The sequence below is a fragment of the Papaver somniferum genome, chromosome 5, assembly GCF_003573695.1.
Source record: "Papaver somniferum cultivar HN1 chromosome 5, ASM357369v1, whole genome shotgun sequence".
Taxonomy (NCBI): domain Eukaryota; kingdom Viridiplantae; phylum Streptophyta; class Magnoliopsida; order Ranunculales; family Papaveraceae; genus Papaver; species Papaver somniferum.
Window position 1 is genome coordinate 94,602,535 of NC_039362.1, and position 20,363 is coordinate 94,622,897.

Sequence of the window (20,363 nt, forward strand, 5' to 3'; positions counted from 1 at the left end):
TAAAATGGTACCAATATTTATATTAACAACTAACCAAATTGATCTAGCATAAGGGCATTCCAAGAATAGGTGATCAATAGTTTCAGCAGGACAATTACATAGACTGCAGTGCACTTCAATCTCAGGTTTGTACCTAGAAAGTTTATCTCTAGTAGGAATGATGTCCTTCATACACTTCCAGACAAACAATTTCACCTTATGTGGTAACTTTATCTTCCAAAGAGACTTCCAAACTTGATTAGGTATGTGTTGATTACTTACAGGCAGATTTGTTCTATCAGTAAGAACATTATAAACACTCTTAACACAGAACTGACCTTTTCTATCAGGCAACCAAATAAGCTTATCATTACCCAAAATAGGAACATTCATTTTAAGAATTTTACTAGCATCACTAGGAATAAAAAGATAATGAATCAGAGGAGAGTTCCAAGTCCTAGTACCATTGATGAAAAGCTCAGAGACATAGGTATAAGAAACAGTATTAACCAAACCTTCAAAAGGTCTTGGAGGATGATCTAATCCAATGACCCAAGAATCAAGCCAAATATTAGTCCTAGTTCCACACCTTATAGACCAAAAGCTATTCTGTTTTATTATGTCAATGCATCTATAAATACCTCTCCAGATCTAAGAGCAATTATCATTTAGTTTCTGCAAGTGTAAAATGCTACAATTCCTGAAATATTTAGCACTAAAAATCTGCACCCACAACTCATCATGGTCAGTAACAATTTTCCAAACAAGTTTACAGATAAGGGCAATACTAAACTTTTCTAGGTCCCTAAAGCGAAGCCCTCCATGGTCCTTAGGCTTAGTCCTATGGGCTAGATATCTAGCGGCTAGATTGGCCATCCACGTCAGCCTGGGAAACCTCCTAAGTCCTATGGTAATGCTAATCTAGCAGCGAAACGCTGAATAAAACAGCGCTAAGCGCCGAATGGTTCGGCGCTACATAATTTTATCTTTTTAAAAACTAATCATTATCTCTCTCTCCACCTTTTTCCTCTCTCTCTCTCTCTCGAATTTTTCCCCTCTCTCTCCCTTTTTTATCCTCCCTCCATCACGTTCTCCCTCTTTTTTCCCTCTCCCTCTTTTTCTTCTCTCTCCATCACATTCTCTCTCAAAAATTAGTAAAATATATAGAGCGCCGAATAGTTCGGCGTTTATGTCATTTTTTGAGCGCCGAACGGTTCAGCGTTTCAATCTCGCTGATAATTGGACTGCGAGCACTTGCTAGGTGAGAGAACTATCAACTATCACTGTTAACTTTTTTCCAACACTTTTTTCTTGATTTGCAACACTTTTTGGCCAATCTAGCACTCCAATCTTGCCCATAGGGGTTAGCATTAGATCTGTTTATATTGTCCCAACCTATAAATTTGATTCCCTTGTCAGTTTTATGACCCCAACAGAAATTTCTTTGTAAAGAATCTAGTTGACCAATAAGAGTAGTAGGGATTTTAAAACATCCCATTTGATAAGTTGGTAAGGAGTTCAAAACAGTCTTAATTATAGTGGATCTACCAGCCTGATTCAAAGTGATGCTAACATAGTTCTTGAGTCTAGCTTCAATAGATTGTGCAATTGGTTCAAAAGATCTTACCTTAGAATGACCCAGTAACAATGGAGCACCTAGATACTTCTCAGAGTTTGTCACCAAAGACATGTTTAGAGCACTAGCTAAAACATTACAATCAGTAGGGCTGAGATTATTGCTGAAGTAAACACATGACTTATCAAAATTCAGCATTTGACCAGAAATATTACCAAAATCCTGAAGAATCTGCAAAATATTATCAATATGCTGCATATTAGCTTGACCAAAGATAAGGATATCATCAGCAAAAAGAAGATGAGGGATGGGAGGAGCTTTCCTATAAGCTTTAATGCCAATAATAGATTTATTATGCTCAGCACAAAGCAAAGATCTAGAAAGATATTCCATAGCAAGAATAAAAAGATAAGGGGATAAAGGATCCCCTTGCCTAATCCCTCTAGTTGGTTCAAATTGATCACATGGAGAGCCATTTAACAACACACTAATACTAGTGGTACTGACACATTGCATAACAAGATTGCAAAACTCTTTACTGAAGCCAAATTTCTCTAAGACTTTGTTGAGGAAAGACCATTCAAGCCTGTCTAAGGCTTTAGAAAGATCAAGTTTAATAGCCATAGTTCCACTGACACCTTCCTTATGTTTCATAGTATGAATTAATTCATGGGCAATAATGATGTTGTCATGAATAACTCTACTTGGTACAAAGTCAGTCTGATAAGGAGAAATTAACCTCTTAAGCAAAGGCCTAATTCTATTAGCAAGAATTTTGGACACTATTTTATAAGAAGCATTGCAGAGACCAATTGGTCTAAATTAAGAAGGTTTTTTAGGACTTTTACACTTAGGAATAAGAGATATATAAGTCTTATTAAGACAACTAGGCATATGACCACTCTCAAAGAATCTCTTAACAACATTAATAATATCCTTCCCAACAATAGAACACTGAGTTTGATAAAAACCTGCCTGAAATCCATCAGGACCAGGTGAACTCCAAGAAGGCATATTCCTAACAACATTCTCAATTTCAATATCATCAGGCACAGCATGGAGCAAAGCATTATCAGCATCACTAAGCACACAAGGAATAACATCAAAATTTTCCTCAGGCAAGACATGATTTGAAGTAGTACAAACAGTTTTAAAATGATTAGTAAGAAGATTACTAATGTCCTCCCTGTCTCTAAGCCAATTACCATCATTATCACAAAGTACAGATATGTTATTAGTATGCCTTCTCTTATTCACTATAGTGTGAAAGTATCTGGTGTTGTTATCCATGTCAAGTCCAGTTTTATCTCTAGATTTTTCCTTGTAGAATTCAAATTGTATTTTATACCAATTTTCAAGTTCACTAGTAATAGTCTTAACTCTAATATCTATACCTTTATTCTAGGCATTTTTTAACTCTAATAAAATCTATAATAAGGTTGTTCAGGATTCTCCAATATACCCAAGAAGTCTGGTCTTGTATCAAAAATTCTTCTTTCTCCCCTTGCTAGGCTGGATCCATTTTTTTCTAGCTTATCTACACATATTTTCTGTGGATGAAGCACCAGGATGTAAGTCTTGCACATATTTTATGCCATCTATTCACAACAAACCAGGGAATTTTGTTGCTCTGGAAAGTTGAAATTGCAGCAGAAGAGTCTGTTCTAAAACATACTCCCTGAAATCCCTTGCTAACTTCCCATTCTCCTGCATTCAAAATAGCTAATACTTCTGCAAAAAAAAAATTGTTGAAACACCCAATCCACCTGCAACAGCTATTAAAAATTCTGCAGAACTTGTTCTACCAATGAAACCATAACCTGGTATTCCTGGATTACCTTTTGAGGCCCCATCACAGCGCATTAATATCTGATTTGGTGGAGGCAGTTGAAATAAATTTTCTTTAACTCTTACCCCTTTCACTTTCCTGCATTTCAGCCCAAGGGATCTTAAAACCTGCAGATCATAAGTATTGTTCCACATCTGTGATTTCATCCTGACTTCACACTCCTCTGTAAAATGCATTGTCTTAGTCTTGATTACTTCCATTGAACATGATTCTTCTTCATATATGCATTTATTCCTTTTAAACCATAATTCCCTCATTGTGATAAAAGAAGCTACTTTCCAGATTTCCTTAATAGCTGGACTTTTATGTTTTTCCTGTTTCAGCATTTCTTCAAATGACCTGGGATTGATGAAGTTAAACATATATCCTAACCATCTCCATATTATTTCACTAAAATTCCAATACCATACTATATGATCTTTATTTTTCTTCCTCTTTTTTGCAAAAGCAACATCTTGAAGCCATTTGAACATTTCTTATTTTAAGGTTTTCATCAGCGGCACAAATGTTTTTAGCTAACTTCCAGACATTGCTTGAGATATTAGGATGAACAGAAGGATGCCATACGTGTGTTTTCCATTGCAATTTTGGGAATTTCTCTCTTATAGCTATATTGCAGATGCCACTGTAAAGTCTCCTGAGATTGTATATGTCCAAATTCTTTTATCCTCTCTTCCATTGATAATTGGAAATTTATTAAGATCAATCATCTCCATTATCTCACTTGGAATTACCCATTCTCCTTCTAATAAGAGATCTGCAACTTTCATCTCTGGGAATTCATTAAGAAATGTATTGTTAGGGAATTTTTCTTTCAGGGCTTTACCCTGTATCCATTTATCATTCCAAACTGATATATTGTTTCCTTTTCCTACAAGCCAACTTGTACCTTCCTGTACATCTTCCATCACCCATTTTATTCCTTGCCATATGGATGATTTCTTGTAATGAGTAATCCATCACCCTTTTTATTCTGGAACTTAGCTTGAAAAAACTTATCCCATTCCTCTGTTCCATTTTGAATCTTCCAAAATAGCTTCATTAATAAAGATTTATTAATTACTTCCAACCTTCTTATTCCCAGACCACCTTCACTTAATGGTTTCCATTTTAAAGTTACTTGTTTTCTTTGAGATGGATCATCAGTCCATAAAAAGTTCTTGATAATCCTCTGACATTCCTTCAATATTCTTTTTGGCCATCTATATACTGACATATTGTATATTGGTAAGCTACTTAGGACAAATTTTACTAGAATTTATCTTTCCTGAAAAGAGAGCAATTTACCTTTCCATCCTACAAGTATTTCATGCATCATCTTAACACAGTTCCATACATGAAATGACTTAACACCACCTGGAAATACCAGTTTTCCCAGATATTTATCTGGAAAGTCAGCCAAAGGAATGCAACATTCTTCTGAGATATGGATTTTTCTGCTATCACTTGGGCCACCAACGAAGCATTTACTTTTTTTATAAACTAATCATTTGTCCTGGATCAGCTTGATACTCTTTAAGTACTTCCATTAGCTTTTTAACATTCCTCATCTCTCCATTACATAATAAGAATACATCATCAGCAAATAGGATGTGCGAAGGTTTGATTCCATTTCTATTGACCATTGCTTTGATATCTCCATCTTGTATCTTCTTTGTAATATTTCTACTTAGAACATCTTCAGCAAGAAAAAAAAAAGAAGAGGAGACAGTGGGTCACCCTGACTCAATCCCCTTTCCACTTGAAAATAACCCTCTGGTCCACCATTTACTAATACAAAAATTCTTGCTGATTTAAGAAGTATTTGAAGCCAATAAATTCCTTTATCAGTAAAACCAAATTTGCTCATGACTTGAAACGGAAAATTCCAGCTGAGAGAGTCATAGGCTTGAGTAATATCAATCTTTAAGCCAAATTTACCTCCTCTTCTTTTAGTATCAAGCTTATTTACCATTTATGATGCTAATGTTATTTGTTCTTTTATTGTTCTACCCTTTATGAAAACTCCTTGTTGTGGTGAAACTATCTTATGAATTATACTTCCTAACCTTGTAGCCCATGTTTTTGTAAAGATTTTGAAGCTGAAGTTCATTAAACCAATTGGTATAAATTGTTTTGCTTTCTTTGCGTTACTAACTTTTGGAATGAGCTTTAAGAAGTTTGCATTAAGACTTGTAGGTATAAAACCTCTCCTCCAGCAGTATTGTATTGCATTAGTGAGATCGGAGCCCACAAATTCCCAAGCATATCTTTAGATCCATCCTGCAAAACCATCAGGCCCTGGTGCACTTTCTGGATTGAGTTCAAAGACAACTTTTTTAATCTCTTCATCTGTAGGAATAGCTTCAATCATTTTATTATCTTCTACCTCTACCACTTTAGGAATGTTTTCCAAGAAATGTTGATCTATTTCCACCTCTTGAAGTTTAAATTTTTCTTCAAAGTATCCAACAATATTTTCAGCTATATCTTTTGGATTAGTAATTATATTTCCATCACCATCTTCTAACTCCACAATCATATTTTGAATTTGTCTTATTTTCAAATTAACATGGAAAAATTTAGAGTTTGAAGCTCCATCTTTTAACCACATTACTCTGGATTTTTGCTGAGTAATTTCCTTTTGATGCTGAGTTAGAACTTCTAACTTCCCTCTTGTTGTAATAAGCTTATTCAAAAGAAAATTGTTTTCTGGATTCTGATCAGAAACAAGAGAAGTAACTAAAACATCTTCCCCTGCTAATTTCAAATTTTTGTTAACATCACCAATTCCATTCCTTGATATCAATTTTTAATCTCTTCATTTTACTCATGAAAATATAAATTGGATTACCTTTTAGTATCTTGCTCCATGAGTCCTTAAACAGTTGCATGATTTTTCCACAATTTTAATGCTCTAAATGGAATTTTTGCTGGTTTAGGAATTGCAGCATTTGCTCCATATAATGTACTATGATCTAGGTTGCAACTTTATATGCCCATCTTGGGTACAGATCTAGCCATTTATCATTGTATACTGCTCTATCTAGGTTGCATACTATTCTTTTCTTCCCAGCTCTATTATTACACCAAGAAAAATTTAAACCAGAGTAAGGAGATTGTATCAATCCACTGCTATGTAAACAGTTATTGAATTCTATCTTAGATATTCTCAATGGTCTTAAAATCCCTTCTTCTCTTCTTCCTTAAGGACTGCATTAAAGTCACCAATTGCTAGCCATGGTTTATTTAAAGAACTTAAATCAAAAATCTCACTCCATAGTTCTCTTCTATGTACTGTTAAAGAAGCTGCATGAATCCCTGTGATTAGAGCACCCCCTACTTCAACAGTTATTGATTGATCTGTACTTGAAATAAGAGTTGGAGGTTTTATAGAAACACTCCATAAGATCCAAATATTGCCTTTTCTTTATTCAGATGAATTATGAATTGCTTCATAATGCATACCTGCTACTCTTAATTTTTTACAAAACTCAAAAGAATACTTTACCTTTGGCTCTGCTAGAATAACTAAAAAAGGATTAAAATTATGAACTAAACTTCTAAGTTTGTCTTTGGCCCTTGTTCACCTTAGGCCTCTGACATTCCAGAAGATAATCTTCATTTATTAGATGATGTTTGAGAAGAATTGCTCCCTCTCAGCTTTCCAATTTGACCCTCATTAATCACTAAACCAGAAGCTTGATTTCTTGTCTTAATAATACTTATATTTTTAACTGCCTTCTGTTTAAATTTTGGAACTTCTTCATGAACAACTTCTTTTTCCACTGGAGGTATTACGCGGACCACTTCATTAATTGAAGGAGCACTAGAAGTTGACTTTAGAATTTGTTCAACATTTAATACTGGAAATTCAACTTGAGAATTGAAAATTTCATCATTCATATCCTGCAGAACTTGGAATTTACCTGAATTGATAATATTTGAAGTAACTTCAGTTGGATGAGCAGGAGGAATAACTGCATCCACTTCCTCATCATTATCAAGTAAGTTTTCATCAATATTTTCCACCATTTTGTCCTTGGAAGGGAAGCTAAAGCATATATCAAAACCTGTTTGTGTTGGAATTTGTTTTCTCTTTGGTATAATTTTTCTCCAAACTTGTTTAGATGCATTAGTTATTGGAACCACTTCAGGGTGATCTTGATCTTTTCTTTTAGTTCTACATTCTACAACATAGTGATCTATTACTTGACAATGATTACAAAACTTTGGTAGTTTAGGAATTTGAACTACTTGCTCAAACCCACCATATTTAGATTCTACCCAAATTTTACTTGGGATAGCTTTGGTTAAATCCATCTCCACCAAAACACTTGCATAGTACCTGCTTCTTTTTTCAAAGTTGTTTCATCCACTTTTATTGGTCTCCCTAGAGCTTTACCCATATGCAGAATAATCTTCTCCTTCCAGTATTCAATGATGAGACCTGGAAAATTCACCCAAACAAATGCTGAAGATGTTTTCTGTGCTGCTGGATTAAAATTTGGTTCCCAATTCTTAAGAGTAAGATTTTGTTCTTCCACAACCTAATTACCAGACCAAATATGTAGCTTATCTTCTTCATTTTCTAATTTTATAATAAAAAATCATTTTCCCAGTGGAATAAGTTGAACAGAACCTTTCAATTTCCATAGTCTCCTGAGTGTTGCTTCTGCAATCTCAAATTTTAATTTCACAAGATCCAATCTGCCTATCAAACTGAATTTCCATTCCTCTGTGCTATCATCAATTATATCATCAGGAATAAACAGAGAGGGTGAATCTCCATGTGTACCACACTCGGGAAGATCCGAAATAACTTTTGAAGTTGTTCTAAAAATAAATCAAATTTTTTTTCTTTCAATCCAGAACAAGATCCAGTTTCTGGTTGGATCTGAGTTTCGGCCATATTATTGACCGAATGTGCACCCCTGTTTTTGAGGGTTCACAAATTTACACTCCAAAATCAACAAGTATTAAGTGGTTTCGTAGATCGGATGTTTGTGTAGAGAATGGATCTTAATGTGGGTTCCAATCCCTTACACATATGAATTTAATTAGTAAGAATCAAATTGGTCTTTGGCACAGCAAAGACAAACTGACTAGGCCCTGCGCCGTCTCACACTTTGCACTTCCTGTCAATCTCCAAGCGTTACCAATTTCCTCATTCAGAGGGACATTAACTTGTTTCAATATTCCAACTCTCCATATTCTCCGGCCATTAGCAGGATGCCGTCCTTTTTGAAACTTGTTAAACCAAACTCAAAAAATGGAACCAATTTTATTCTGTTATCTAAGTCTTAGAAAGCAACAAAAGCAAAAGAACTAAAAATTCCTATAATATCAAGGCAAAACAACGTCAAAACCAAAGGAAGAATGTAAAAGACAACACTCACCAAAAAAACACCTCCTCATTCTCACCGTCAACTTTTCACCAGCTGCCTATATTAGATCAAATTCATACTGCAACATAAAGAAAATAAAAAGGGTTCAATTCAACCTTACGCCTCGAAGGAGGCTGATATAACTGTGATTATATTTAATCACCGTTAAAATCCGTAGTAACTACTGTTGTTGGCATGGCTACAGGATTACCAAGGTCAGACACAGCCAGAAGCCTGGAAAATTTACTAGGCATGGATAAGTCAGTTGTTCATGCAACAGAAAGTCATAAGGTATTTCATGGTCAAGGTCTAGAGTTCAAGAAATTGAGCTATAGTGTCATTAAGAAACAAAAGAAAGATGATGAATGGATCAAGAAACAAGCCTATCTTCTTCATGATATCACTGGTCAGGCAATGAGAGGTGAAATCATGGCTATCATGGGTCCTAGTGGTGCTGGTAAATCCACATTTCTTGATGCTTTAGCTGGAAGAATTGCTCGTGGGAGTCTCCAAGGATCTGTTAGCGTTGATGGTAGACCGGTTAGTAACTAAATTCTTATAAATAAATTCTTTAATACAATTACTTGGTTAAGATTGCGCTGCTTTTAATCATGTCGTCCCTGGAATTGTCAGGAACTCATTGCTGAGTTTTTCGCATCAGCTGTCTAATTAACAACCTGACATATTGAGGTCGGGAGGGAAAATCATCTAATAGTCTCCTTCTCTTGAATAATGGTGTTTCATGCAGGTGAGCACAAGCTACATGAAGAAGGTATCATCCTACGTGATGCAAGATGATCAGCTTTTTCCTATGTTAACAGTCTTCGAAACCTTCATGTTTGCTGCGGAAGTAAGGATCTCTCCTTCAATATCAAAGGCTGAAAAGAAGATCAGAGTCTACGAACTTATAGAACAACTTGGTTTGCAGGTCAGTGACACGTCTATTCTAATTTTCATTCTAATACTACTGAACTATCAACGTCTCTAATTATAGCTGAGATGGTAATATGCAGAGCACGACGCATACATTTATTGGTGACGAAGGCAGGAGAGGAGTTTCAGGTGGGGAGCGAAGGAGGGTTTCTATCGGAGTTGACATAATTCACAAACCCTCACTGTTATTCCTTGATGAACCCACATCAGGTCTTGACTCTACCAGTGCTTACAGTGTAGTCGAAAAGGTGAAAGACATTGCTCGAGGTGGAAGTATTGTGCTCATGACCATCCATCAACCCTCTTTCAGAATTCAGATGCTCCTAGACCGGATTACTGTTCTGGCAAGGTAATCACAAATGCTCAGCAATTTAAAGTTGCAACCAGTGCTGGGTTTTCTTGAACTGGAATTTATATATGTATATTGCAGGGGTAGGCTGGTCTATATGGGAAGCCCAACTGCTCTCCCTGCTCACCTCTCTGGATTTGGAAGGCCAGTTCCTGACGGTGAGAACAGCATGGAGTATCTCCTGGATGTGATCAAAGAGTATGATGAGTCCACAATTGGGCTAGATCCTCTCATTTTCTACCAAAGTGAAGGAATAAAACCTGATCAAGTCGCAGCGACTCCAATTCGTAGAGTCAAAACACCATCCCATACTCCACACAGAAACACAATCCCTCTCCGCAGTCAAGCATTCTCCGGAGGAAATCAGACACCTAGTCGGCATTCCGTCCAGTTAGAATACTTCGACGATGATGATGAAGAAGATTTTGACAACTCTCTTGAGCGTAAGACTAAAACACCTATGCATGGTAATAGTGGAGTTTATAATCCAAGTGGAATTTATAATCCAAGGCTAGCTTCTCAGTTTTATAGAGATTTCCCAGTCTGGGTGTATCATGGTGTCAAAGGTACTCCTCGACATCTACCATCTTGGACTCCAGCAAGAACCCCCAGTCGCACTCCTGGGAAAACTCCACTCTCGAGACCAATCTTTTCAGCTGAAATACCAACATATCATCACGGTATCCCGTCTCACATCAGCACTCCTTCAGTTGTAAACCCATCCCCAGACACCTTCTTTGCACCTTCTTATGAAGAGTTTCAGTTGGATGGATTTGATGAACCAGTAGTAGATCATGGCCCTGAATACGCCAATCCTTGGCTCCGTGAAGTTGCAGTCCTTTCATGGAGAACTGCACTAAACGTCATACGTACCCCAGAACTCTTTCTTTCCCGTGAAATCGTTTTGACAGTTATGGCTCTTGTTCTGTCTAGTCTATTCAAGAAACTCAGTGAATCTGACTTCAAAACCATAAACAAACTTCTTAATTTCTATATCTTCAGTGTCTGCCTTGTGTTTTTCTCCTCCAACGATGCTGTTCCTACCTTCATCCAAGAAAGGTTTATATTCATCAGAGAGACTTCTCATAACGCCTATCGAGCATCATCCTACGTTATATCATCCCTCATCGTTTACCTTCCTTTCTTCGCTGTTCAGGGATTCACATTTGCCATAATCACAAAGCTGATACTTCATCTGAAAAGTAACCTTTTCAACTTCGGGATGATCCTTTTTGCTTCCTTGATAACCACAAATGCCTATGTTATGCTCGTCAGTGCTCTAGTTCCAAGTTATATCACAGGTTATGCTGTTGTGATTGCCACCACTGCGCTGTTTTTCTTGACTTGTGGTTTTTTCTTGAAGAGAACACAAATACCACTTGTTTGGCGTTGGCTCCATTACATCTCAGCAATCAAATATCCCTTCGAAGCTATGTTAACTAATGAGTTTAAAGGCAATAAATGCTACAATGGAAACTATGGAGAACTGTCACCTGGGCCTCTTGGAAATGTGACTTTCAGTGAACTGCACAACACTGTAGATCCCTCCCATTCCTGCTTGCTGTTTGGAGAAGACGTTCTTTCCTCCATGGATATTCAGATGGAATCAATCTGGTATGACATTGCTATTCTGCTTGCCTGGGGAGTTCTCTATCGACTTCTCTTCTATGTGGTTTTAAGATTTTATTCTAAGAATGAAAGAAAATGAAGCTTCTTTCTTTCCGGACCCGGTGATTTTTATCAAGCATCTGCATGTATTGTAAGCTCAAGAACTACAGCTACTTCATGTAAGTCTGGGTACTACCCATAAGAGAGTAAGACACATTTGAAGACAGTATTGTTGTTATAGTGTTATGCACACAGAATTGACAAAGGTTACCACCATCAACTGCACATCAAAAATGAAAATTGATTTATAAAGCTGTAAGAAATGATTTTGTTTTTTTTTCCTTTCCTTTTTGATAAAAGTAAGAAATGTATTCATCCTTAAACAAATGATAGTTGATTAGTTGATAAAAAGAAAATACCACTCAAGGCAACCAGAACCACAAGGGAGAAATCCCCTACCCAAAAATCATTAAACTCAAGAAATGAACGATTTTTTGGGGACCATGATTTTTTGGGACCATGATTTCATTTTGCGTAAAGACATTAGAAGTAAATCTAGGTCACCCCTTATCTAAATATTTATATTAATACCTAAATTACTATAATGGTGGTGATAATTGGAGGTGGTGGTGATGGTAATCGGCGATGGTGGGAGGAGGTGGTGGTTATACATATATATATATATATATAGCTTAATTTAAAATATTAACAAAGTTACTCTCACAAACCCATTACTTGTCATTCGTTTTTGGTTGAATAAATGAAAAGTAATCATTAAAATGAGTTGAAAATGGAAGTTGCAGAGAGGTTTAACGGAGGTTCTTTTTTTCAGAGAAAAAAGTTCGGTTATCACGAATTAATTTTTTCTTAACCGAACTCAGAGTTCGGTTGATTCGCAAAAAAATACTTTTAACCGAACTCCTTGTATTAGAACAACACAAGTCCATAAGTTCGGTTCCTTCGCAAAATAAGGATATCACCGAACTTTAGTTTAAGAAAATAATAAGAAGTCCACAAGTTCGGTTCGTTCGCAAAAATGTTAAGTTTTCTTTGTAACCGAACTCTACCTTTGAAACTTCGTAACCGAACTCTACCTAATTCGCCAAGAAATAAATTTCGTAGTACCCGAACGTTTGTCTAATTGCATATATGCATATATAAGCCCAGTTCGGTTGATTCGCAAAATATGTTGAAGTTTGCGAACCAACCGAACTTCTAACACTAGATTACTTTTAACCTGCAGTTCGGTTGGGAACTTGGTTGCGTTGAAGTTTGCGAACTAACGGAACACACAAGATGTACCCAAATAAATTGTTAAGTTCAAATTTCGGTTACCTACCATTTTATCCTAAGTAACCGAACATTACACTGTACAACCAAAACCTCCATTGACGAGCGAGTTCGGTAACCTGCGTGTTTGGAAAACGTAACCGAACTACACTTTCAGGTGTGTTTGGTTACATGTTCTTGACATATGGTAACCGAACTGGCCCAAATCTACATAAAAAGTTTCATTTTTTTTTTTGAAACTTTGGAGCAATTCAACCAACATTATCTAAGTTTGAAGCATACCTGGGTACCCAAATACCCTTCCTCCGGTTGTGGTTTGTAAAATCCGTCGTTTTTCATGTTTTCCTTCTTCATCTTCTCTAACTTTACTCTCTCAAGAATTCTACTTCTTTAAAAAAAAACCATCTGATTTTTAATCTCACTAATTATCTTTAACTTAATCATCTCACTAATCATTACACTAACTATTAATACCTAAATTACCCTCCTGATTAATTTTGGATGATGATTAATTAGTGTTAATAATTGGTGGTAGTGATAATCGGAGGAGGTGGTGGTGGTAATCGGCGGTGGTGGGCGGTGGTGGTGGTGGTAATCGGTGGTTGGTGGTGGTGATAATCAGAGGTGATGGTGGTGGTAATCGGCGATGGTGGGAGGAGGTGATGGTTATATATATATATATAGGTGGTTATTGGATTGGTTTTAAATTAAATTAGATTAATGATAGGTTAGTCATTTCAATGTTTTAGGACACCCTTTATAATTATAGGGAAGGTGGCCTAATAAAATCATGGTCACCTCAAAAAAACCATAGTCCCTAAAAAATCGTTCCAAGAAATGATGAATGGAGCAACTCCCCGAAACTTCCAATTGGGTCACTATTGAAATTGGGCTCAAGCTTTCCCCAGACCCTGCTCACCTCTATATCTATCACTGAAATTTTATTAAAACTCTATGGACATGCAGACAGAAACCACAGCAAGGTAAAATGCAATTACTAGAGATATAATCTCACATGAAAAATCATTTCTTCAAATAAGAGACCCTTTTAGCCAAGTACCCACAAGACAAGCATGTACTACTAAACACTCGGGTCATCTTCTCGTGATTACTTATCAATCGGTTTTCTTTCCTTGTAAATAGCAAGACAATAAGCAAAGCAGAAGGATCAAGAACATATGTAAGTGATGCATCACTTAATGCAACTAAGAAATAAGTGATACATAACAGCTGTTATAGCAAATACAAAATCATTACCAGGCACCAACAGCAAAACCATATGAAGTAAGAAAAACGATGCGAAATTAAGTGACAAGGCATCAAATGAAACACAATTTTTCAACACTTCTGTACAATTTGCATAGAATTGCAATATGGTAGGAAATCTATAGTCGCTGACAATACTCGAGGTACCAGCCTATACAATGGACTTTAAAAGGTTTAGTTTCAGACAATCAAGAGTTAACCTGCTAGTCAACAGAGGAAACAACAACTGATATTTGAAACAATGGAACTCATCAGCCAGTAATCTCAGAACTAGCCCCCATGTTGGGCAATCTTTTTCTCAAGCCCAGCCTTGTCAGCTCCTACCACCCTGTCAATCTCTTTTCCATTTTTAATGAAGAAAAAGGTAGGAACACTACTAATACTCCAATGTGCAGCCACATCCCTAGCCTCATCTATATCAACTTTCACAAAAACAATTTTCGGGTGTTTCTCAGCCAAGCTCTGGTAAAGCGGAGACATAAAACGGCAGGGACCACACCATGCTGCAGTGAAGTACAGGATAACCAGACGGGATAAACTCGATGCGGCAGTGAATTTGGTATCCAATTCAGTTTTGGAGTGAACACTTAGAACATGTCCTGTTAAATACAAACATGCAAAAGCAGTGAAAGTCTAGCAAGAACTCAGAAATTTTCATATCCAGCATGGCGCTTGAAGAAAAATTAAACTGGTATCCACATCAGATATGGAAATGATTAGAGATGCTTAAAGGAAAGCCAAGAAGATCATCTGTACTTGTAGATTCCAGTAAAGAAATAGCAACTCCAGAAGTAAGGATACAAAACTAGGAAATGACCCATTTATTTATGAATGGGACCTTGCTTCTCGAAGATCAGTTTTGAGACCAGTCTTTGAAGCCAAATAAAAACCCAACTTCATTTTCTTGAGTCTATGTGCCATATGCAACCTACATCTTTAGTTAAATGGGGTTTGTTAATTGCGATTCGGAAACTTGAGGGTTCTTAAGAGCGTTGTGGAAGCCCTATTCACCTAAGATTTATTAGTAAAGTGATGATGTTAAAGATCATTGAAATGTCATCAAAAATTATATGTCGAAATCCAGAGAAGTCAAAGCATTGGTAGTGTTCTCTATGTCTTTTACTTCATTTTCTTTCGTGAAAGCTTTAAGTACCTCAGTCAACTAACATCTATGTTGATAATAGTTTAAGAAACCAGAAATAGAGTTAACAGAGCATACCTTCTTTGAGAGAAGACACTGCAGCCTGGTCCTACGTGAAATTGAAAAAAGTATTATAGACATAACAAAAATGAAGGGTCTATTCTATTCATGAAGCGAAAACTAGCTTGAATTTCAAGAGCAAGGAGCTTCTTAATCAGGAATAAAGATGGTTCCTAACAACAAAGAAACTCACAGATGTCTTTTTTTGTGAAGGACGTGGCCTTTCAGCTTTCCTTAGCTCCCTCTCTTTCCTCAGTCGTTCATATTTTCTTCGATGATCCTCAATATTGCGAGCATTAGGTTCAACCTTCAGACAACAATATCTTGTGAGGCTTATGTAGCACCTTCCCCTCCCACATAAAAATATATAAATAAATCAGAATTACCTTTTTGAGCATCAACCCAATCTCCTCATCAAAATCCAACGATGAAGCTACATGCAGATCCTTGGCAGCATCTTCCCATTGCCCCAACATAGCTCTTGCCATTCCACGATATTTGTTCCCTTTTGCAGAATTAGGATTTATCTGTTCCCATCAGCCAAACAAAATCCAAGTGATGTTAAACGAAATCCAAGTACTGTTAAGCAAAATCCAACGAGCTAGACAAATGCAAAATGATGGCACAAACAAACCTCCAATGCAGCATCTGCATCTCGAATTGCTGCGTTTGGTTTGTTCATTTTCACAAAGACGCTAGCTGAAACACACACAAAGATTAACTTCACATTACAAATCATCCATATCCCACAAAAAATAATAAAAACCACAAAAGTTACATAATTCATTTACCTCTAGACCCATATAAGATCGCAGAACATGAATTCAATACTATAGCTTCAGTTAAGTGTTCAACCGCTTCATCCAACTTACCTGTACACCAATATAACAGTTACTAAGCAAAATCAATTTTCTCATCTAGAATCTATTCACAACAAATTACCCAATACCTTCTGATATTGCATCCATTGCTTTCGATTTTGAAATTTGAGCAGCTTCCAAGCTTTCTTCTGTAACCTCGACAGAAGTATCTCCCATCTACATCAAAAAATTCTAATTACATAACCAACAAAAATTGAACACCAAAACCTAAAACCCTAATTTTCTAAAACCCACCTTTTGTGGAGGATCATCATTATCAGGGTTTACTACTACTCCAGTCTCATCAAACTCAATATCCGACTCTACGATATCATCCTCCGTTGTCACATCTTCTGTTTTCACTGGAATCCGAGCTCCCAAACTGAATAAATAAACACAGTATACTTAAAAGTTAATTTCCTAGTAAAAGATAAATAAAATTAGTACTTACTCCGATATTTTGATTACCTTTGTAGATAAGTTGTAAAAAAAAAGCTAGATTAGGATCATTAAGAATGGAAGGATTTATTTTGCATTGATCTACAAATTTCTTCAAATCTTCAATCTTTTCAGGTTCCATTTTTCTCTCTTGAGACCTACTTACAACTTACGCTGTCTTTTGCCACTTCTCTCTCTAACTTGATATAACTCATATTTGACACGTATCAAACGATAGTTTGGTGTTTGAATTTTACTCTATGGACCATTGACTTCTGAAGAAACTGGTTTGCCTCATAGGGCTTGATCTTCGATGAATCGGGTCTTAGGTAGTCCAGGTCTATGAGCAGGTCCACATTTTCTGTCTCTTCAATGGATCCGTGAAGAATCCGGTTTTTATTTGTCGTGATTTTTTTCATTTGTACTATCCGTAACAATAATAACATACCACCCATTGCTAATTGAATCCATAAATCCCCCAGATCTAACCATTGATCATTATGATTCTATATTACATTTTAGTATTGTTTTATTTAATTTATGTCTCAGTTAAATTTATAATTCATCTAGTACCATCTACGCATTTTTTTTCAAGTTTGTATTCTCCAATTACTTAGAAAAATGAGAACTCATGTGAAACAGCTTGATCAGTGTTGGATATGTATAATTACGATTTGGTTTTATGAATCAGACCGCGAATACTTGTATCTTATATGAGATACAACTTTCACTCTTCAAATCTTCGATCGAGAAGAAGGATAAAACATCTTTCTCAATCACTAAAAAGATTATTTTATTTTGTTTAAGCCTTTCTATCAACATTGATAAAAATGGTCAGTGAAAACACTGGGGTACCGAAATACACCACCAACTTTTTCGTAAGCAATCTGTATGGACAAACTCAACACAACTTGGACAGTTAAAACTCAATCAAGGAAAATGTCTAGAGTTATATCTCAATCTCTCTTGCGATTAGAACGTTTGCAGAATCGAATCCGTGAACCTAATCACAAAAAGAGTTCTTGGACGGTATCAAAGAACAATGTCCAAGGACCAATCAATTTGTATCCAACAAACTAGGTCGGACGTATCTACTTTGATTGATCAACGCACAACCTGTGATATTTCAATCATAAAGATAAACAATATAATGCGGAAAAAGAAATAACACAGACACCAGAAATTTTGTTAACGAGGAAACCACAAATACAGAAAAACCGAGGAACGTAGTCCAGATTGAACACCAAACTGTATTAAGCCGCTACAAACACTAGCTTACTACTAATTAACTTCGGTATGGAATGTAGTTGAGCCCGAGCTCAGTCTCCCACTGATTCAGGTACAGTCGCGCTCCTTATGCCTCTTGAATCCCAGCAGGACTCCGCGCAATTGATTCCTTAGATGACGTCACACCAACTAAGAGTTGATTCAACTCAATTGAAGACTTTAAACCAAATCCGCCTCCCACATATTAAGCCCATATAATTGATTCCTGATTTACAATCGAAACAAGTGATCAGATCAAACGTAAGATGCAGGTGATGGAAATCGATAACAACTTGACAAAAGTCTGGCTATCCTCAAAATCCGGACTTATGCAACCTGAAGTGCAGCGTAGATCATTATTCACCTCACAAGTATAAAACTTATGGAATCACAAAGTTGAGACAAATAAAACTTTGTGATTTGTATCTATGTGTTCAAGTGATAAATCAACAATTGAACAAGATCAGGATACTCAAGTTATCAAGATAAAAGATAACTAGACTTGACTTCACGAATCCCAATGAAGTCTTTGATAGTCGCTAAACCTTAAAAAGGTTTCTGGAGAGGACGACTCTAGATACACCTAGGACACACCAAAAAGTAATGTTAGGATTCAAAGATCCCAGTTGCCAAGAGTTCCCCTTATATAGACTTCAGAGCATAGGTTGCTTTAGGTTTAAGCTAAGATAGCTTTGGAACCAAGTTAACAATATCCACTGTTAGATGAAAGCTTTGAATCTTATTCACATAAACAAGATATATAAATCGAGGGTCAGCACGGGTGGAGATCCGAGCTTTTCCGATCCTTAGTTATTGTGGGGGTGGAGTCTATATGCTCATCCTTTCATGGATGTTTGTCGCACAAGTTCGTACATAGGTAATTTCTTACTAGTTCGTTAGTGAGAGAGTTAACTCCGCAAAGAACAGAGAGATGTATTTGAAGTCGCCACCTGACTGAGGGGAGTCAGGACCCATTTAACTAGTTTGAATTCTTTCGGGAAAAAATAAAATTTAGTTATGACTTGCATATTCATGGTCTGTTATCAGAGAGTCTGGGTAAGGAGATTCTAGTATGGGATGGGAAGGTGTTAGACACCCATCAGCCGCCCAATCGTAAGATTGACCTCTATTATAATTAAAGGGGAAATGTTTATAATTTATTTTACCAAAACTTACATAAGCAGGCTTGTGATATCATAATTTACTGGAAATTGAGAATAAATTCTCATGATCTACAGAGACATGGTTGTAAGCTGGGGGAAGCTTTGACTATGGATTTATAGATCAAGAGTTTATGTCAACTCTTATTATTTTGGGTGTCTAGGGGATTTGACCAACTCCTAAATTTATTTGAGATTCTAGTTCGACTCAAAATTAATCGTGATAGTAAAGGATTAAGGGCAATACCAAACATGATAAAGATCATCTAAAGTCTAGGTCGACAATAGACTTAGTTACCGGAATTTTTAAAGCTGCTCATGGTGTAATACCAAGGCATTTATGGCCAGTTCTAAATTTAGAATTGATTTAACACCAAATTTAATTCAGCAATCTACAAGGATTCGAGGAAAAATCGATGCATAATATAATTCTGATGAATATTTTAATCCAACTATTGGTCCGTCATTTAGAGCTAAATTAACTCCTTGTTCAAATTCTAAATCTGATGAAATTTCGAATTTAAACAATTAACCCGCAGATTAGCTCAATAAAAATTGAGATTAATGAAGCAATTATTATTTTCACGATGAGTTTAATGTGGGAGGGAATTCTGCTTTATATCCACATTTAAATTTACCCCACCTGGACGATTAATAATTAAACGCAATTTTTAACGTAACAATAGTAGTCGCGGTGTTACTACAAGATGAAAAATCATTTCGTTCCCGCATGACTACATAATTTACCAAGGGAATAAAATAAAATTGTTATATCTGGAATAAGATATCAGAACTTGAAAAGCTTCTTACAATAATTTCTTGCCTCCTTTAAGTATGCTGAAAGTAATTGACGTATCAGTAATTTAATGCTAATCTTTTAAAAATTTAGAGACAATACTTAATCAATCGAACTAATTACTTAAACGGAATAGCTATATGGATTAGGCCATGATTAACCCCTAAATTAATGAATACATCAGTACTTTTATATTTGAAATTCAAATGAGTACAACTAGAATTAAGAAACACTAGTGTACAAAGACGCTGATGATTAACAACCAAAATGAATTGGTTACTTTTTTTTTTCTTTCTGTTTTCTTGAATTTTTCTTTCCCACTTACTATTCCTCTCACTCTCTTATGTTGGTGTTTATCTCATAAAGTTTAAGAAGAATGTTGTCGCACATCAAGAGATACTCTAATGATGCGGGGATGATGTGTTT

At 36.1% G+C, this 20,363-nt stretch overlaps 2 protein-coding genes and 1 pseudogene across 2 annotated transcripts; 1 reads left to right on the plus strand and 2 right to left on the minus strand.

Moving 5' to 3' along the window:
* Positions 1-4,320: 4,320 nt before the first annotated feature.
* Positions 4,321-5,358, minus strand: LOC113279339. The gene is made up of 3 exons (XM_026528031.1): positions 5,124-5,358; positions 4,692-4,760; positions 4,321-4,613 (listed from the first exon to the last, which is right to left on the minus strand). The coding sequence occupies exons 1-3, from the start codon at positions 5,356-5,358 to the stop codon at positions 4,321-4,323; spliced, it is 597 nt and encodes a 198-aa protein (XP_026383816.1).
* A 3,664-nt stretch (positions 5,359-9,022) lies between these two features.
* LOC113279340 (ABC transporter G family member 17-like) lies at positions 9,023-11,760 on the plus strand. The gene is made up of 4 exons (XM_026528032.1): positions 9,023-9,310; positions 9,519-9,698; positions 9,784-10,052; positions 10,134-11,760. The coding sequence occupies exons 1-4, from the start codon at positions 9,023-9,025 to the stop codon at positions 11,758-11,760; spliced, it is 2,364 nt and encodes a 787-aa protein (XP_026383817.1).
* Positions 11,761-14,230: 2,470 nt separating this feature from the next.
* Positions 14,231-16,889, minus strand: LOC113282267 (annotated as a pseudogene).
* Positions 16,890-20,363: the final 3,474 nt, after the last annotated feature.